Source organism: Musca domestica, unplaced genomic scaffold (genome assembly GCF_030504385.1).
Source record: "Musca domestica strain aabys unplaced genomic scaffold, Musca_domestica.polishedcontigs.V.1.1 8, whole genome shotgun sequence".
Classification (NCBI taxonomy): domain Eukaryota; kingdom Metazoa; phylum Arthropoda; class Insecta; order Diptera; family Muscidae; genus Musca; species Musca domestica.
This window is the reverse complement of record NW_026712409.1, coordinates 13,981,904-14,001,864: the sequence shown is the minus strand read 5'-3', so window position 1 is coordinate 14,001,864 and position 19,961 is coordinate 13,981,904. Positions and strand designations below refer to the sequence as shown.

At 37.1% G+C, this 19,961-nt stretch overlaps 1 protein-coding gene across 3 annotated transcripts; it reads left to right on the top strand.

Annotated features, from left to right (window-relative positions):
- The first annotated feature begins 1,591 nt into the window (after positions 1 to 1,591).
- On the top strand, positions 1,592 to 19,111 carry LOC101900513 (CCR4-NOT transcription complex subunit 1). 3 transcript variants are annotated; one of them, XM_020038810.2, is made up of 9 exons: positions 1,592 to 1,819; positions 3,236 to 3,440; positions 8,178 to 8,423; positions 8,496 to 11,613; positions 11,676 to 14,215; positions 14,289 to 15,457; positions 15,519 to 15,878; positions 17,944 to 18,017; positions 18,172 to 19,111. In XM_020038810.2, the coding sequence occupies exons 2-9, from the start codon at positions 3,339 to 3,341 to the stop codon at positions 18,198 to 18,200; spliced, it is 7,638 nt and encodes a 2,545-aa protein (XP_019894369.1). In that variant the 5' UTR covers positions 1,592 to 1,819; positions 3,236 to 3,338; the 3' UTR covers positions 18,201 to 19,111. The 3 variants fall into 3 exon arrangements, with proteins under 3 accessions (XP_019894369.1, XP_011294860.1, XP_005189232.1); XM_011296558.3 differs by having other exon boundaries at positions 1,592 to 3,440; XM_005189175.4 differs by having other exon boundaries at positions 1,592 to 3,440; positions 17,944 to 18,937.
- The last annotated feature ends 850 nt before the right edge of the window (positions 19,112 to 19,961 follow it).

Sequence of the window (19,961 nt, the reverse complement as noted above, 5' to 3'; positions counted from 1 at the left end):
TTACCATCTCCAACAGGTTTCTGATGCTCTTTGGTTTGTAAAATATAATGAAAAATGTAAACGTCAAACAAATTTTTAAATGAAAAGTATTTTTATCAGCTAAAGTTGTTGCTGATCATAAAAGCCTCTGAAGGCAACGTATAATAGCATGTTTCCATTGGAAACCGAACAACGTTGTTCGCTCTCAGAATTAGGTACACGAATTAACCCGTTCATACGATACGATTCGTAATTCATGGTAAAATAATTCCTTTTTTAAAAATTTTGTTTGTTGATTTTAATGAGAATTTATACTAAAATACATTAAATTCTCACTAATATGAATAGAAGAAATGATTATTTTTCTCCCAAAGATTTATTATATCATTAATTTTATAATTTTCATTCACGTCTTCAACTTTTTGTGTAAATGTTGACATTTTGAACATATTTTTGTATTTTTCTATTTTTAAATTCTGCTGGAGAGACACTTGTCAAACATTTTTTTTGCCGATACAAACATTTTGAAAATATTGCCTCTTTTGTTTCCAGTTTTCTGTGGTAATTTCAACTCGTGGACAAAATGCGTACCTCGGATGAGAGAGAAAACAAAATTTACTTTCGTTTGAATGTACATACGCTATTCTACATTGTAGTTTTCATTCATAAATTTCAGTCTTCCCAAAATTTTTTAAAATTTCATTAAATTTTTCTATTTTCAATTTTTAAATGTCATAATTAATTTTTTCGATAAATGCTCTCATTTGTTAGGGATGGGACATATTTTTTCGTTGTTCTGAGAGTGATTTGATTTGAACAATGTACAAATATGAGTGTTCGCTCAGGAAATTTTGTGTGAAGAATTAAGTAGTTTTTTCATAGTTAAGGGTCAAACAACGAATGGAGAGCGAATCAAGTGCAGTGGAAACGCCACATAAGAAACTAGTAAAAAATCAACATACTTTACAAGTAGTTCTATAATCCTCCTGATGCACCTACCGATGTGTTTTTATAATAGTTCTGAAGTTCCTTTTCTTTATATCATTCCATTAACTTCAATCGTTCGTTAGCTGTTTTACCCTTTCTTTAAACTTTCAGTCATGGCCCAATTATAAGGTCTTCCTTCGAGCGAATTAATCTAAAAACAGCTGTTATGTTATCAGATGAAATTTCAAAATTCATGCTTGAGGAGAAAATAAAAATTTTCCCCTTGACAGAAGTATTTTGTGGCGAATATGTTTGTTGTCATTTTTTTGTATGGACCTTATACTTGGATCATGCTGACTAGTGTGCACCGTATATAAGGTTTTTGTTAACCATCCTATTTGCATTTCACATTGTGGCTAAGGAAAAAAGAAGAAGACGCAAAAATAATATTTTAGTCATTTTTATACCATGAACTAATTGTTTAAATAAAAGATTACTAATTGTTAATGATAGGGCTGGAAAAGATAAAATTGTTCCTCATATCCGCTCTTTTTTTTTTTTTTAATCACCAACATCTTTTAACAAAACGGCAATTGCTATCAACATCGCTCAGAAAATATCGAATGCATTTTCTGATTGCTGAAAAATCGATTAGTCGATAGTCGATTTATGTAGCCCTAAAGGAAATAAGAAAAAGACCAAATAACGAGACGAACAATCAACAATACGAACTACAAAAATTTATTATTATTTTTTTTACAATCTAAATCACATAATACGCGAGCAAATCCAATTGCCACTCGATTGGATCAACAAGATTTACGAGCAATATAATCAGAGCGATCATTGTAAAAAGTAGAGGACAAAAACAAAGAAAAACCACTGCGAGAAGAAGAAGAAGCAAAAATATTTCGTAAGTGAAGTGGATACGTAAAAATATTTTGTGATAGAAAATCGACGAAAAAAGAGACCCCGAAAAAGACAACGTTGACAGCGCCATAGAGACCCCCATTGTCGGTAGTCGTTGGATCTAGTGTGTGAGTTTTTCAAGATAAAGAGTGTGGCGATTGGTCAACGGCGGCACAGCAAACAAATATTAAAGTGAAACAATAAAGACCCCAGTGTCATCAGAGTACGTCAAAGTGGTACGTGATAAAATGCAAATGTAGAAAAAAGTTTCTCTGGTCTAGAGAACGGCTAACGATTCACGCAACCATTGGGCCAACCAGGCAAACAAAGGCCATTACAAGTGGCCAACATACAGGGCTCCAAAGAAAACATCTTGAGCAGCAAAGAATCTCATCTCATGCATTTTCTGTGGCAGCAACGATCCCGGCTGTGTTTTCGTTGTGTTTTGCGTGCGGATAATAGAAAACAAGATTTCATCTTTGGCCCCTACAAAAGGGGGCCAGATCCGGGAGAAATTCGTTAAGGATTCCAATTTGAGTAAATAATATGAATGGGTGCTGCTGATGTTTTCAGCCCCTTCATATAATAAGTTGCCACACTTTTTTGTTTTTATTAATTAAAAATTGATGCTCCCCCTCAACAGTGACCCAAACACAAACACACACAAAGAGAAAGAGAAACGTCAAAAAAGGGGGTCATTCATTCTGCGTCTTTCTAATTGGTGCTTACATACCGAACATACGGACACACACGTCCCAGTTCGGCTAGTGACCGCAAAAACAAAATAAATTTTGCAAAACATTCGCCTAAATTGCATTCATCCCATGTGTCAAATTTCCCCCACACCCAATCGGAAAAAGAGGTGAAAATAACAACAATAGCTATCAAAAGCTCATCGCAATTATACAACAAAGAAATAACTAAAAAAACAACAAAGTCCCCCAAAAACTGTTAACTAACAAAGAGTTGTGCCACCATCGTCAACTGCATTGATCCAAACATCGAGCCCTACGAGCAACGTGTTTCAATATCGGTTAAACAGCATTAATAAGTAACAACAATACAATTGTGTGGCATTTTATCAGTTATTCGGGACAGACAGAGAACCCACAACGACGTCACTTTCATTCTTAATTCACTACGGGCTGTTGTTGTGATTTGTGTTGCTAGTATTCTCCTGTTCTCGCTTCAACATCATCAGCATTGTCGTCGAATAATAATACAAACACCCCACCGCCGCCGCCCCAACCGACCGCGTGTTTTTTCTTTACATTGTTTTATTCATTTTCTCTCGATATTATTTTTTCTGTTACCTTGTATCGGTTCGTGCGCTGTCGCCGCTGAGTCGTGTGTTTTGTTGTGTGTGATCTTGCCAGTGAAAATTTTTTTCGTGAAACTAAAAAATCAACGATTTTTTTAGGTTTCCCTCGAAAAAAATTCTCCAAACAAAGATCCTGCCCACAACCGAACTGACCCTCGTCGTGCTGCTGCTATAACGCCGTTCCACCTTGAATGGAAGAGCTATGAACCTAGACCATCTGAAATTGACGCTGACGCAGATTGGTAATTTGGTCAAACATTTAAATAAGAAAAATTTTGCTGAAACAACTGAGAATCTAAATAAGGTAAGCAAGCGAGAACAAGCATGAATGTGTTTGATTCATCTGTTATATTAATATAAACAAAAACAATGCTTTAATGATATTTTACGTTTTAGAGTGGCTTCATACATACTTATTTGTTATTGAAAATCAAATGTCTGTAACTTAAGATCGGTGCGCGAGAAGAACTATTGGGAAAATGTGTTAGATTTATATGGTTTTAGGAGAAATCAATTTTGCAAGGTCCTGAATTCCAAAAAATCGTTAAATAGTTTTGTAACCAAAGTGACATCCCATATTTATACAAATTTTAACCAGGTTTTTCAAAGCATTTCTGGCACATCGGAGAGTTTTGGTGATCATATTTGTTTACTCTGCACCTCCATAGAGGAGGGCTACTGATGGTCACCAAGTTTTTCAATATATTAAAAACCGGTAAGACGGAAAGAATCACCGAGTCACAGAATCAAAATAGGTTCAACCGTTAAAATTTTATAGAGGAGGAGAATACCTACACAAGGTTTCATCGACAATATAAGTTATTCTCTATATGAAAACTATATAAAAATAAGTTCATATATGTAAGAGATGAGAATGCCTGCCTATATCTAAAGCAAATGAAAGGTATTTTATGTATTGAAGAAAGTCTTCTGGGCCTATAGGGAAAATTTAATTTATAGAAGATTTCGTAAAAGATTTAGAAAAATCGCAGAAAATCTATTTGTGTAGGTACTATAAAGGAAACCCATAGTTGCTGTAGCAGTGTTAACATGCTCCGGTTCTTGCCCAATGTCCAGGTTTAGGAAATCTGCTACCTTTATGGGCTGTAGGCGTTCCGCACATCTTCGTCAATTCGTGCCCAATACGAATTAGACGGCTGCACCATCCTGAACGTAGTTGGGCCAAAACTACCCTGGTTTGTCTAAGCAGACGACGTTCTTCAGCTGCAGTGGATGGGGGGGAACTCTGAGGATGGCATTCATACTGTAATTATTAACTACCTGCAGCAGTATGAATGCTATTCAGACCCGCTTGATAGGCTTCATGATCTAGGGGCTATCACTTATATCGCTATACCTCTCTCTCTAGATCGTGAAGGTCCTTCCTGACACGTCTGGGTGGGGGGAGTTCTATCCACCATATGGTGGTTAGGATGACTGCCACGATATCACCCAAGCAGGTACTGGAACAAAAGCATATGATTATGCTGACGTAAGAGAAGAACCTTTGTCTCCTCATGTAAATGGTCCACAAGGAACCCATAGCAGATCTCTTTGACAGCATTTCAAATATTTTGAACATTTTTGTTTTGGGACGATTTTAATGAATGTGACGAAAAACACCATTCCAAATATGATTTTCAAAATTTTTATGCAATTAAAAAACTCATTTGGGTGTGTGTTTTTTAACATTCATATCTTCATAGAGAAATAGGCCATTTAAAAATGGTTCATATTAATAGAAGACCTATATTAGCAAATACGATCGAATGTTGTCCTACTTTTGTATGGAGGTAAAAACGCAGGGGGATTTCGGTTTCTTCTTTCCTTCACAGCTTTATTTTGCATCAACCAAACAAATAAAACTTTACGACTGTCCAAGGGACCTGAATATTTTATGCCGACACATCGGCTTTTTTAACGAGTCACAAATTATTCAAGCGTTATTAATAATTGAAATATTAGAGCAACTCAAATCGCTGTCGTATTTTACAGACGTATTAAAAGACTAGATATTTTCAGTTTTGTACATATATAGGTCATATGAGTACCGTGATCTATTTTTCACACGATATACCTTAAATAATAATAAAAATATGAATTTGGCTTATTCTCTCCAAAATTGACACAAAATACCCACCCAACAACTTCCATTACAGAGTCTGGTAACTACGTTTATTGAACACATACCACCAGATACCTGCTTAGTCACTATGCTAACTAAACACAGCTTGAAAACCCAAAAACGATCACCATGGCCAATACGAGACAATTTGTTCAAGTTATAATTAATCTAATTGTAGTGTAAAATTATTTAGTTGCTATAATTTGTTTACCTGGACATATCCCAAGTGAAACTTCATACGTATATTTTGCAACTCTGTATTCAACAAATTTCCATGCACGTGCATGCCAGATTATAATTTGTTCCCCAAACAAAAAGATATTGGGGGATTCTAAAATCTCCAGTAGACAATTTGTAATACTCTTCACCCACTTCATGGTAGAATCATGGCTCAATGAGAAATGTTACTCAACTTCAAGGAAACTAGGAAAATGTAACAACAACAACAACATTTTGCATTTGGTTGCCCGTTATGCGTGAAAAATATGCAATTTTGCTGTCTCAAAACTTGACTATTCTGACTATCCGTCTACTCGAATTTTATTTATCACGCAATTTATATTATCAATTTTGTTGCATGTGTATTGACCAACATTATACAACAGTTTGATGACGTATAAAAGCGCATTTCCCACTGAGGAATAATGCTTAGTATGGCGTTGTGGTCTGCCATAATTCATGAACTGGTAGTTTGGTAAAATAGCATATGTTTTTAGGTTGACTTAATTCCATTTTGAACCAAAATTTAAACTTGGGTGGTCCTTTGTTCTTTTTTTTTTCGAAATAGCCACCAGATTACTTATGTCGAAAAATTCCAACTTTAAAGTCGTGAAATATACTGGTAAATAATTGAAAAATTATTGAACAAGTTTAATCCTTAAACTCTGTTTTCATCAAATTATAAAAAAAAATAAATCTATCTTGATTTCAGAGTTCCTTGTTTCTTCTTCATTTTTTCCTTCGCCTGCATTCTTGTAATTTAAGTATATAAAATTACAAATATTTCCTATATAAACATTATTTATTTCACATTTATTTGCTAAAAGTATTAATTTTACTTTATCATATTTCCAAATGGCTATCAATTTTCCCTATCAATCTACTCCAAAATATACAATCTGGCAACGCTATGTTTTTACTACTTCTAAGTGATGTTTTAAAATGTAGATGTACCATTGTTTTAACAAAAATGTTAACGAAATATTTGTTTATTTAACAATTAACAAAATTTTTAAAAACTGTCCTTGGATGTAAATACAGAAATAGGTGTCAAATGGAACAAAAACATATCACCAAATAAATATGTACTTATATTCTTCAAATTCCCCTTTCACAACATTTTGCTACTAAAATTTTGCAACTCTGTTTTAACCAATCACTTTTGCCGACGCTCTGTAGAAAATTTTCTCTGCTGGTTTGTCGTCGTCGTCGTTTGTGGAAAAAATTGCCAAAGAATTTCAAAACGATTTTAATCTGATAAAAACCTCAGTGATTTTGTGAATAATATCATCAAAATATCCAACAATGTAAGCACTTTGCCGTGCTATCAAAATAACCCAGTGAAAAAATAAAATTTCTCTAGAAAATTGTGTAAAACAAAATTGAATCTGTACATTAATTCTTGCTAGGGCGAATGAAAAAAAAATCATCGCATACGCTTTCGAAGTTTGTGTGTGTGCTGTGCCCCCCTTGTCTAAAAATTTAAAGTGTATATTTTTCCAAACAAATTTTGCAAAGTAATAAAAAGAAACGATAACTAAAAGAAAGCAGACATCGGAAAAGTCATTGAACGTCTCTGGTGCCGTTTAAGAAAAGAGAAACACCCAATTTTTAAGGGCAAATTGTAGTTAATTTAAATATCGTCGTGTTCCATTAATTGGTGCTCCCAAAAGGTATTTTGCTGTTTTTTTTTTAATTCCAAATTTTCTTTGTGTGGTTTGGTTTTTTTTCGTCGTTTGTGCCTTTTTTCGCATATGATTAAATGTGATTAAATCGCCAGTAACTGTGACTATGGCTGTCTCTTTTTTCATATGTCTCCATTCGTTTTGTTTGTGTGTATTCGTGTAGGTTTCGTCTTCTTCTTCGGTTTGTAATATTTCCGTTTCATCTGTGAACTGGAAGTTTCATTCATTGTTGTTTGTGTATTGGATGTGGGGGGGGGGAGAGAGAGAAAAGTTTCTCTTTTGAGAGTTGCCATACTGTATGTGATGAAATAAACAAAACGTATAATTAATGGGGAATCAATAATAATAATTGTGTGCAATTACTCCTTAATATATTAATTTAATCCTTTTGAATTAACTAATAAAATACTGTTATTTTAGAGATATAAAAGTACGTATTTATTGTTTTCAAATTTTGTGAATATTTTCAATTAATTAGAGAGTTAAAGTTGGCGCGGAAATTTCTTTTCTGATTCGAGGTCAAAAATTGTTTGATGATAACACCAATTTTATTTTGCAAAGGATAAATCCATTCAGTATCAAGTATTTCTGTTGTACGTTTTGTTTTTGTGACATATTTTCTATAAATCCTAAAGAATTGAATTGAATAGTTGTTAACTTAAGCTCATGGAATTCGTGATAGATAATAGTTGACTTGTGCAATTCAAAAAACAATCATAATTATTATTAATTACCTGCATAAAACACTACATTGTTCACCTACTTACTTACTTGCTCTCATTATATTTTAGATATAACGCCGTAAATCTAACAACACGACCATTCCCTTTATGGTATTGATAAATATCAAACCACACAAATTTCAACCTACTACGATTATTGTTATGAAAAAAAAACTTTTTCTTTTCTTTGTTTATAGAAAGAAAAGAAATGTGTTAATTGTTTTTGTTTTTATTATCAAATGTATTTGTCTTTCATAATCTTTTCAATTTGTTATTTTTTTTCTTTCCAGTTAATTGAGGAATTTGGCTTAGAAGCGGATCGTCATTGTCTGCGTTGTCTATTTGCGAGCATCAGTTTTAATGACCCAGCATTAACGTCAACCAACTCACCATCAACGTCATCATTATCGAACGTTCAACAACAACAGCTTTTACTAGCGAAACTTTTACAAATCCAATTGGAACTACAGCTGAACAAGGCAGCGCATATATCGAATATTTGCTTTGCCATTGATAATTGTTGGATCCAGCAAAAGGTTTGTTTTTAAGAGTACAACAATCAAAGTTCAAAATTTTCATATTTGTATTTCTTTTCTACTCTTTTTCAGAGTCTTAACAAATCCACATTTCCTGCACATTTTATAAGTCAACTTGTTCGAATAACTGGCATAAATAAATTGTGTGAATGTGTTGTTAGTCTATCGCTGACCCACTCATCACATTCAGATTTGCGGATTTGTGCTCGTGACCAACTGCGAAAAGCCTTGCCTGAACTTATCGAATCGTATTTGGGAAAGAACCAACAATCGGCTGCTGTTATAAGTAGTTTGCATGACGCGTCCTTGGACCTAATACAACTTTTGCTGACCTGCTTGGATGTATATGTGGCCGATAAAAATTTGCGTCAACAATTCTTACAGAAACTAAGGGAGGAATTTCCCCGAGAACGTGTACCACTCATTCTAGCTCCATATTTGTATGTCGCTCCCACATCCTCTTTTGATTTGGAAACATCAAGCGGTGATGAATTGGTAGTGTCATCATCACGAACGAATCCAACAATCGACCACACCAATGGATCCGTATCGGAAGTACCCATAGAAGAGATCTATGATAATTTGTGCGAAAACATATTTTCCCAACACGCCTACAATAATATTATGGACACATCTTGGATTAATTTAATCCTTGAAATCGGTTATGAGTTCACTTCAAGTGTTGAAGAATGTAAAAATCATCTACGCAGTGGTGGGTCAACGGCCAATAATGCCGCTGCTGGTGCTGGAACGGGGGCTGCTGGTAATGCCAGCAATAATGCCTCCGGCGGTGGAGCATCAGGCCAACCGCGGGATTTGCAGCCTCAAGATGTGGCCAAAATCATAGGTCTTATGTGCCGTCGTCACACCTCTTTGCTGGATTGCAATGTAAATTTACCAACGGCAGCCAATTTTTGGCCTCAGCAGCCGGGTGCCCAAAACAATCCCCAACAACAACAGCAGAATGCCAGCAATAACAACAATGACAACTCAACCGGTAACACGGATAAAAGCAATAATGGCAACGACAAAAAGGATAAACCTACGGTTGGCAGTAACTCGGCTGGAGGTACAGGCAGCACGGACACAACACAGGCCTGGAAACCAGATGTATTTGTGCAGGCCCTCAAAGAAGTAGTACCTCAATTGAATTGGAAGGAAGTCGGCCTGGAACTTGATCATCCCGAATTCATAATAAAAGATCGCATTGGTCTTGATCTGCTGTTGACCATATTCCGTTTGGCCACACAGTCAAATCTATTTCCCCATCCAGATTGCATTTATCGTCATTGGCAAAATGTCGAAGGACAGTTTTCTCTCATTGCTGTGATGCTAAAGAATCCCGATCTCTTTTCGTTTGCCGATCATATATACACACCCGCTCCCGTTGAGATGTTGAAGACACCTCCCGATAATGACAACAAGGAAGTGTGTGCATGGAAATCTCTGCATTTGGTTGAAGTGTTGTTGTACATAGCTGAACATGGTTTATATGCTCAAGTTCATGAATTATTGAAATTTCCAGCCCAACATTGTCCAGATGTATTATTCCTTTCATTGCTGCACATAAATCCTCCCCTCACAGCCCTGCGGCAGGAACTATTCAATCAACTAATCCCTACATTTTTGGCCAATCATCCAAATTCTGGTGTGATTTTGGCCAGTGCATGGAATTCTAATAATTTTGGCATGACGCTACGTCCACTCATTATGCATGCCATGTCGGAGTGGTATTTGCGCGGCACAGAATACGATCAAGTGAAATTGTCAAGGATTTTAGACGTGGCCCAGGATCTGAAGGCTTTGTCGACACTGCTGAATGCCCGCTCCTTTTTGTTTGTCATCGATTTGGCATGTTTGGCTTCTCGCCGTGAATATTTGAAACTGGAGAAATGGTTAAGTGATAAGATTCGTGAGCATGGTGAGCCCTTCATACAAGCTATGCTGAAATGCTTGCAAAGACGTTGTCCTCAAATAACAAATGCAAAGATTCCTGATGACCAATTACCTCCCAAACAAGCCCAACTGCCACCCGAGACTGTGAACACCATGCTGTCTTGCCTGCAGGCCTGTATTGGCAATGTACCCCACGAAATAGCTGAGCTGATAATGCAAATGTCTGCAAACTGTTCCATTATGGCCAACAAGGCTCGAGCTGCTGCAGCAGCGGCTGTGCAGCAAGGTCCCTTGGTACCCAATCAGAGTGCACTACGTGGGCACCGGGGTTTGGATATGGGTGCCGCCGGTGTAGGTGGAGTTGGCGGAGTTCCCGGCGGTGTTCCACCACCTTTTTCTGCCAATTTAAATGCTCAACAAATGTTTGGACCCACAATGGATACTCTGTCGAATCTGACTACAAATATAGCTGGCCTAAATTTAGGTGGTCCCAATGGAGCCTTCAACTTTGGCAATGTTCTGAACAATTTAGTTTCAACACCAGCATCACCATCTCGCCTTATGAATCCAGCCGCTGCCAGTCCATATCCAATGAATCCCATGCAAATGCCTGCACCACCACCCACTGTCGGTGGAATTGGCAGAATGCCACCAGCAGCGCCACAGCCCACTCCAACACCGCCAAATCCTAACAATGCTATAATGCCAGATTTCCAAGGACCTGTTTCCAAGGAAATCGAAGATGAAGCCAACTCATATTTCCAGCGTATTTACAACCATCCACCGCATCCCACACTATCCATAGATGAAGTACTCGATATCCTACAGCGTTTCAAGGAATCCAATAATCGGCGGGAACAAGAAGTCTACCAATGTATGCTGCGCAATCTCTTTGAAGAGTATCGTTTCTTTGACCACTACCCAGAAAAGGAATTGCAAATAACTGCCCAGTTATTTGGTGGAATAATTGAACGTAATTTGGTTCCCACTTTTGTGGCATTGGGTTTGGCTTTGCGTTGTGTACTAGACGCTCTGCGGAAACGCGAAGGTTCAAAGCTATACTACTTTGGTATAACGGCATTAGATCGCTTTAAGACCCGACTACATACCTACAACAAATATTGTGAATATATACGTTCGATTCCACACTTTAAAGACTTCCCTCCACATTTGATACAATATGTGGAGTATGGATATTTGGGTCAGGAGCCTCCAGCTAAGCCCATGTTGATGGGAGCTGGAGCAGCTGGTCAACAACCTCCAGATTCAATTTATCGTAGTAACTCAGTAACAGGTAAGCAATCTCCGCTTTTGCTCGTTATTCTTTTATATAATCATTCATTTTCGCTCTTGCAGGGAACATTGTTACCACACCCACTCAACAGAAACCAATGGTTGTGGCACATACGGCCCGCATGAAATCCATTGCCACTGCCACAAATATCGATACTCTGTTGGTGGCCAATCAGGAGGAAAAGATCACAGTACCGCCCGAGGCCATTCAAGATAAGACTGCCTTCATTTTCAATAATCTAAGTCAGCTAAATATTCCGCAGAAGGTTGAGGAGATCAAAGATATAATGACCAAGGAATACTGGCCCTGGATGTCGCAATATTTGGTGCTCAAGAGAGCTTCCATGGAATTTAATTTCCACACACTTTACTTTAATTTCCTGGAGGCATTGATGAATCCGGAGATCAATAAATACGTGACCAAAGAAACTATACGAAACATCAAGGTCTTGCTACGCTCTGACAAAGGTGTGGTCAATTTTTCTGACCGCAGTCTGCTTAAAAATCTTGGTCACTGGTTGGGTATGATGACTCTGGCACGTAACAGACCCATTTTACAAATTGACTTGGACTTAAAGTCACTCCTTGCCGAAGCCTATCACAAGGGCCAACAAGAGTTACTGTACGTTGTGCCGTTTGTGGCCAAAATCTTAGAATCTTCTGCAAAGTCGAAGGTCTTCAAATCGCCCAATCCTTGGACTATGGCAATTATGAATGTTTTGGGTGAATTGCATCAGGAACCTGACTTGAAGTTAAATTTGAAATTCGAAATAGAAGTGTTGTGTAAAAGTCTCAACATTGACTTGAATAAACTCAAGCCAGTCATATATTTGAAAGACCCAGCCCGCTATGCCATGATTGAGAGTCAAATGGCCCAGCCAAAGCCAAAAGCCATAGAGGCAGGTCCCTCTCAGCAACAACAACAGCAGCAGCAACAGCAGCCACCACAGCCGCAGCAACCAACCCCCACTCCACCTCACCAACATCCCATGATGTCAGAGGCCGATGCTCAAGCTATGATGATGGCCAATTCAGGTGGACCCGGAGGAGTGGTTCCAGGTGGCAGCATACCATCGCCCAGCATTCCTCAAGATCAAGTCGGTTCCATGATGATGCCCGCCCCAGAGCCACGTTTCTCCTACGTAGACATCAATGTAACTAACTTCCAGTTGATTGCCCAGCATGTGGTTCTATCACCAAACGTTGCTTTTATTCATGTCAACCCCACCGTCAAGCACATGGTTTTAAATGCCATTGAGAGAACCATTACCGAATGGCTACAACCGGTTGTTGATCGTTGTGTGCGCATTGCCGCCTCCACCACAGAGCAAATTGTGCGCAAAGATTTTGCTCTCGATCCCGAAGAGCATCGTATGCGCACTGCTGCCCATCAAATGGTACGTAATTTAGCCGCTGGCATGGCTATGATTACCTGCAAGGATCAGATAACGCAAACCCTCAACAATAACCTGCGTAAAGCCTTTATGTCCGCGTTGCAAGGACCACCTTCATTCCAAGAAATCGAAGGAGCCTCCATACAGCTAACCAATGACAATGTTGAATTGGCATGTGCTTTCATACAGAAGACAGCTGCAGAAAAGGCAACCCCAGAGGTTGACAGGCGTTTGGCTGCTGACTTTGAGACCCGTAAAATGGCCCGAGAGGAGAATAGCCGTTACTTTGATGCACAAACGTTGGCTTACCAGTCGGAACGTTTACCCGAACAGGTTCGCTTGAAAGTGGGCGGAGTGCCACCAAATCAATTTGCCGTGTATGCCGAGTTTGCTCGTAACATCCCAGGATTCCAGATAATGAGCGATCGTGATATAGCATTATTCCTACCCAAACCACAGGAAATGCCTCCCACCTTCCCAACCGATGAAATGGGACTCATGTACGCCGAGCTGGCCAGCAAAATGGAGGCATTCCTCAACAGCTGTGTAAGCAACAACAATCTGCAACTACAAGCTGGTAAAATGCATGCCCTACTCAATGCCCTGATGGTCACCAGGCGCATACGGGACAACGATTCAGCCCTCAATCTGTTGACACGTTGCGTCGAGGGCTTCGTTGAAGGTCTGATCAACATACCCGAACATGTGGAGCAAATGAAACTCTACCGCGACATACACTTGCGCATTCTGACTCTGCTGCAAAATACTTTTGGAGCCCCAGCAACCGAACGCGCCATTACCAAGTGTATCTTTGATATACGTGAAGAGGCCCGCTACAATGTGGAGGCCATCAAATTGTTAATCACCTCACATTTTATAAATGTGCCACAATTCGATATGCTGCTGCGCGAGTCGATGGATAACGGCAACAACTTTTTAGCTGTCACCTTTGCTATTACGCTCATGGAACGTTTACTCACCGATGAACGTTCCACGTCGATTATTGCCGAAACCGAGTTATTGGTTACCATCGAAATGTTGAGCCGCTTGACGCAACATCGTCACCGCTACCCCGAGGCCCTGTCACATATGATCGATATGCTCTTTGGCAGCAGCAACACCATGGATGCAGGAACATTTGGTGCTGTAACAGACCGTTACTTGGCCGGAGCAACACAATACATACACTCGGGAATGCAACATGTAAGGGTAAGTCAAATGGATGGGATTTTTATTGCAAGTGCCACATGAAATAAACTATTTTCTTCATTTCTGTTTGTAGTCAAATGATTGTGATGATCCTCCCGGTCTGCAGGAGAAAACAGAATTCCTACTCAAAGATTGGGTATCCATCTATTCACAATCGCACAATCTGTCGCGTGAAACCAAGAACTTTGGCTCATTTGTACAGAAAATGAATATGTATGGCATTCTGAAGACAGATGACCTGATTACACGATTCTTCCGCCAGGCAACCCAGTTCTGTATGGATTTGGTGTATCGCATTCTCAACGATCCAACCCATACTCCCGTGCAGGCAAAAACCAAAATTTTCCATTGGATAGATGCTTTTGTGCATTTGATTGCTTTGCTGGTGCGTCACTCGGGCGAGACGGGCAATCACACCACAAAAATTAACTTGCTTAACAAAGTGTTGGGCATTGTCTTGGGCATTCTGTTGCAAGATCAAGAAGTCCATTGCAGTTCATTCCAACAGCTGGGATATCATCGCTTCTTTGTTATGCTGTTCCTTGAGCTGAGCTCACCCGATGCTGTTTTGGAATCTCTTATGCACAGTATTGTTACAGCCTTTTCGCATACGTATCATCTCCTAAATCCTGCATTGGCTCCGGGATTCTGTTATGCCTGGTTGGAGTTGATCTCACATCGTATCTTCATCGGACGTATCCTGGCCCAAATACCCCAGCAAAAGGGTTGGCCACTCTATGCCCAGTTACTCTTGGACCTGTTCAAGTATCTGGCACCATTCCTGCGGAATGCCGAGCTAGCGAAGCCAGTACAGTTGCTGTATAAAGGAACGCTGCGGGTTCTGCTTGTCTTGTTGCACGATTTCCCCGAATTTTTGTGTGACTATCATTTTGGCTTCTGTGATGCCATACCACCCAATTGTATACAAATGCGTAATATCATATTGGCAGCTTTCCCACGTAATATGCGTCTACCGGATCCATTTACACCCAATTTAAAGGTTGACATGTTGGCTGAGACTGCAACAGCTCCAAAGATCTGTTCCAATTATGTTATGAACATTCAACCGGCCAATTTCAAAAAGGACTTGGATTCATATTTGAAGGCCCGGGCACCGGTAACATTCCTATCGGAATTACGTAGTCATTTGCAGATATCAAATGAACCTGGCTCACGTTATAATATACCGCTTATGAATGCCCTGGTCTTGTACGTGGGTACCCAAGCCATTGCCCACATTAGGTAAGTAGTGAATAAATACATAATCTAATACCAAGGAGTCATTATTATCTATTTTTTATAGGAATAAAAACCTAATACCCAATACATCGAATGTTGCACATAGTGCTCATATGGATATCTTCCAAAATCTTGCTGTTGATTTGGATACAGAAGGCCGATATCTGTTCTTAAATGCTATTGCCAATCAGTTGCGTTATCCCAACAGTCATACGCATTACTTTAGCTGTGCCGTGTTGCATCTATTCGCCGAAGCGAATTCCGAAGCTATACAGGAGCAAATTACTCGAGTGCTGTTGGAGCGTGTTATCGTTAGTCGTCCACATCCATGGGGTCTATTGATAACATTCATCGAATTGATTAAGAATCCCATTTATAAATTCTGGGAACACGATTTTGTACATTGTGCTCCAGAAATATCCAAGTAAGTGTTTTTTTATTTTGCATCAAATTTGTGAAAGCTAATAGGATGTGTACAAAAAAGGTACACGATAGGGATTCGAGTCACTCCAAAATTGGGCACATTGTAGTATGGTTTCCATATTTTGTGTGGCATGATCAAGAGGCTCTAAGCAGTATAAACAGACATTATGACACGTTAAAACTGGCCATGTAACTACAGAATTGAATAATGAATTCGTTATAAATCAGATAATGGCTTCGGCCTTCTTTGTTTAGTTATACCCTTAGCCATATGGCTAGAGAGGCTATATATCATTTGATACGGCCAAAATGTGCTTAATCGAAATTTCGGTTTTGGGCCGTTTCATGGCATTTGGAGTCGATCTAGCGATGTCCGTCTGTCTGTCTGTCTAGTGCGCACGAAAACTCTCGAAGGGATTATCCAATTTGACCGAAACTTGGTACATCGTTGTATTATTGTCAAGCTTAGATCGAGTTTGGAGATGGGCAATATCGGTCCACTCCTTCTGGTACCTCCCCCACAAAATGTCAACATTTTCAAAGAAAATAATTTACTGCTCAAAAAGATAAAGGATAATCCGATTTAGCTCCAACTTTGCAAATCCTTATATTTGCATCAGTGATAGGTCAGGTGCGAAAATGGACAATATCGGTGAACTCTATCAAATACCTCCCCCTTAAAGTGTCAAAATTTTGAATAATAATAACTCCGATTGTCTTCAAATTACACACATCACAATATTTCTATTCATCCAAGGTCTGGTGTGAAGATGGTATATATCGGTGCACTCCTTCTGGGACCTCCTCCACAAAGGGTCAACATTTTTAATATTCATGAATCTCATAAAACACGATGTTAACATTTGATTCCATTCAGACTTGGCACATTTCAATATATCCATCAATACAAGATCTGTTATAAAGATGGTAGAGATCAGACTATTCCTTCCGGTACCTCCCCCACAAAGGGTCAACATTTTGAATAACCAAAACCATCAAAAAATCCGAAATAAGCTTTCGGTTTTCTTCAAATATCGCAAATCCCATTATTTCTACTAACCCAAGGTCTGATGTGAAGATATATCGATGAAGATATATCGATACCGATATATCCCGGTCCACTCCTTCTGGTATATATTTATGAAGCTCATAAAACACGAAATTTACATCCAATTCCATTCAGACTTGACAAACCTCAATATTTCTATCAACACAGGATCTGTTATAAAAATGGTAGAGATCGGACCATTCCTTCTGGCACGTCCTTCACATAAGGTTCAAGATTTTGAAAAAAAAAAAACGCTCAAAGAAAGCGAAATAAGCTTCCAACTCTCTTCAAATTTCACACATACAAACATTTTTGCTAGCACACGATCCCTTTTCGGGGACCTCACCCACAAAGGGTCACCATTTTCAATACTAGTATCTGTCATAACTTGAGAAAAAAAGAGCGATTTTTCTAAAAATTATCACACATCTCATATAAAGTGAAAGAGGTACTCGTGGTACAATGATATCAAGGTAGGGCTATGATACCATATGATTTCAATTTTTTTATTTTCTTGGCTTAATATGTCATCTTTATTTGTTTATGTATGTGTTTTCTTTTCAATAACAAAAAAATTGTTCAGAAAACATTCAAATTCTGATGTTTTCAAAATGTTTATTTCATCGTATGCATCGACAAAATCTAGAGTTTTTGTAGCGAAATAATCCTTTAGATATATATAGAACCTGGTTTTTAAAAGAAGTGTTGACCTTTCATTCAGTTTTCGCGGTTTTCAATTATTTATTCAAAATAAATGCAACAAGTTGTTTGATTTTGTTATCGTTTTGATACTATTTCTGACATTACAAGCCAAACAGGTAGACCTCTATACTTGCAGTTTTTTCAAAGTTGACCTACCTTCTCTTCATTGTACCATGGAAGTACTCAATAATAGCCCAAACCTGGCACGTCACAATATTTATTTCATATTTATTTGGGTCCGATACGAAATATGTAAAATATCTGAATTTTTGTAAGAGCTAACTAACATATTTCGTTATTTCTTTTCTTTTTTCAGACTTTTTGAATCAGTTGCACGTTCATGCATGGTTAAATCCAATCATCCCCAACAAATGAACAACATGGTGGATGGTGAGATACAAGAGATCAATTAAATTTTAATTTTTAATTTGAAAACTCCCCGAAATTTACAACCTCCCCCCTTTCTCAAGAAAAAAAAAAAACAAAAACAAACACGATTTCAAATTTAAAATGAATTCTCTTTCTCTTTGTCTGTCCTGGATAGAACAAACAGAATGGCATATAGAACGATAACTAACCACAAGAACCATAAGAACGCCGCTCTATCAACAGAACGCCGTCAACAACCACAAATGCAACTACAATACTAACAAGAAGAAAAAGAACAGCAACGCCAGCAATAAAAGCAACAAGTTCAACAACACACCGTGATGATAATGATAATGCGCTAATGATGAAGATGATAATAAAGGAATAAAGTAAATGTTTCTTTTTTTAAGCTAAAGATAAAACAAACGATATTTGCATATAAAAACCTATATATAAATATAAATAATTGATTTACGAATTAAGAATTTTTGCAACCGCATCCTTCTACCCTTCTCTTCTCTTCTTTTTCTGATTTCGTTTTATTTTTATGTGTTTTTATTTCTTCCTTTACCCTCCATTATTTTAGTTCATTAATATTATAATTATTATTATTAATTAATATACTTATAAAAAACAAAAGAAAATCTTAAAAAATGAAAAAAAAAATCAAAAAAAAAACAAAAATTTTTTATTATTAATATTAATTTTCTGTAAGTAGCTTAATATATAATTTGTTTGTGTGAAAAGAAACGAAAAGCAAAACAACATTTAAATTAATTAAACAAAAGAGGAAAAAAAAACAAACTAAACATTTGATGTATTATATATAACAAGGAATATAAAAAAAAACAACCACAACAACAATAAAACAAAAACTTTAATATTAATCAAAAAATAATATCATTTTTGAACAATGAAAACAAAAAAAAAAAAAAAAACAACTACCCAATAAATTTGTAAAGAAACCTGCTTTATTGGATATTCGAAAATAATCATCAAATAACTTCTTACACAAAATAACAAAAATAATAACAAAACAACAATTGAATATATTTTAATAATGTAGAAAGTTGAGAAACCCTGAAATAAAAATCGTGTAAATATTTACATAAAAATCTCTCTTTGTCTATAAAACACCAACAATACAAGTTAAAACAAGAAGAAGGGAAAGCAGAGTAAAAAAAAAACAACTGGAACAAGAAAAGGGGAAGAAGAGAAACACCAAAAATGAAGAATGAAAATTATATAAGTTGCCCCTCTTTTTAAATTGAACTATCATGACAAATCAATGTCCTGCGTAACCCAATAATTTTAAACCAAAACTATGTCACTAGATGTAGATGATTTTTTTTTTTTGATTTTTACTCGTTTAAAAGTATGTCCATGGAAATTTTATTGAATCTGGAATGTCAAAAATGAAATGGAATTTTTTTTATTCTGTTTTTGTAAAGTTTTGCAAATTTTCAAAAAAAAAAATGTTTTCAGGAAAATAGTTTTTTTTTGCTTTCTCTCTTCCCACCTAACCTCTTCAAAGGAAGAAGTTGTGGCAAAAACCCCAACTCAAATGTTCCCTTCTTTTTGCAACTCTCTAAAACAAATAATTCAAATCAACAAATAGATCTAAAAATATTTAACAAACAAATCTATATTTACTATAAAAAATACATTGAAAAAGAATGAAAAAAAAAAAAAACAAACAAGTAACGAAACAAAACAAAAAAACAAAACACATTTAATTATAAGTCCCATCAATATACATAGAGAACGAAAAAAAAAAAAACAAAAGAATAAATCATATGTATAAATAATTGCAGAAAATAAGTGGCTATTTTATTGTTGCATTCAAAGGAGTCTTTTTTTAGAACTATTTTCACGTTCGATAATTGTAGTGGGTTAAAACAAATTGTAAGGCAATTAAGAATTTATTTTCAAGGACTATCAGAATATGAAACGGTTTTTAGGAAT

What these genes read in the sequence shown, in the direction of transcription:
- LOC101900513 (XM_020038810.2), top strand. Translation starts at nt 3,339, where the DNA reads ATGAACCTAGACCATCTGAAATTGACGCTGACGCAGATTGGTAATTTG. An exon ending in CAACTGAGAATCTAAATAAG is followed by an intron (nt 3,441 to 8,177) that starts GTAAGCAAGCGA and finishes TTTTCTTTCCAG; the next exon opens with TTAATTGAGGAATTTGGCTT. An exon ending in CAAGCCATTGCCCACATTAG is followed by an intron (nt 15,458 to 15,518) that starts GTAAGTAGTGAA and finishes TATTTTTTATAG; the next exon opens with GAATAAAAACCTAATACCCA.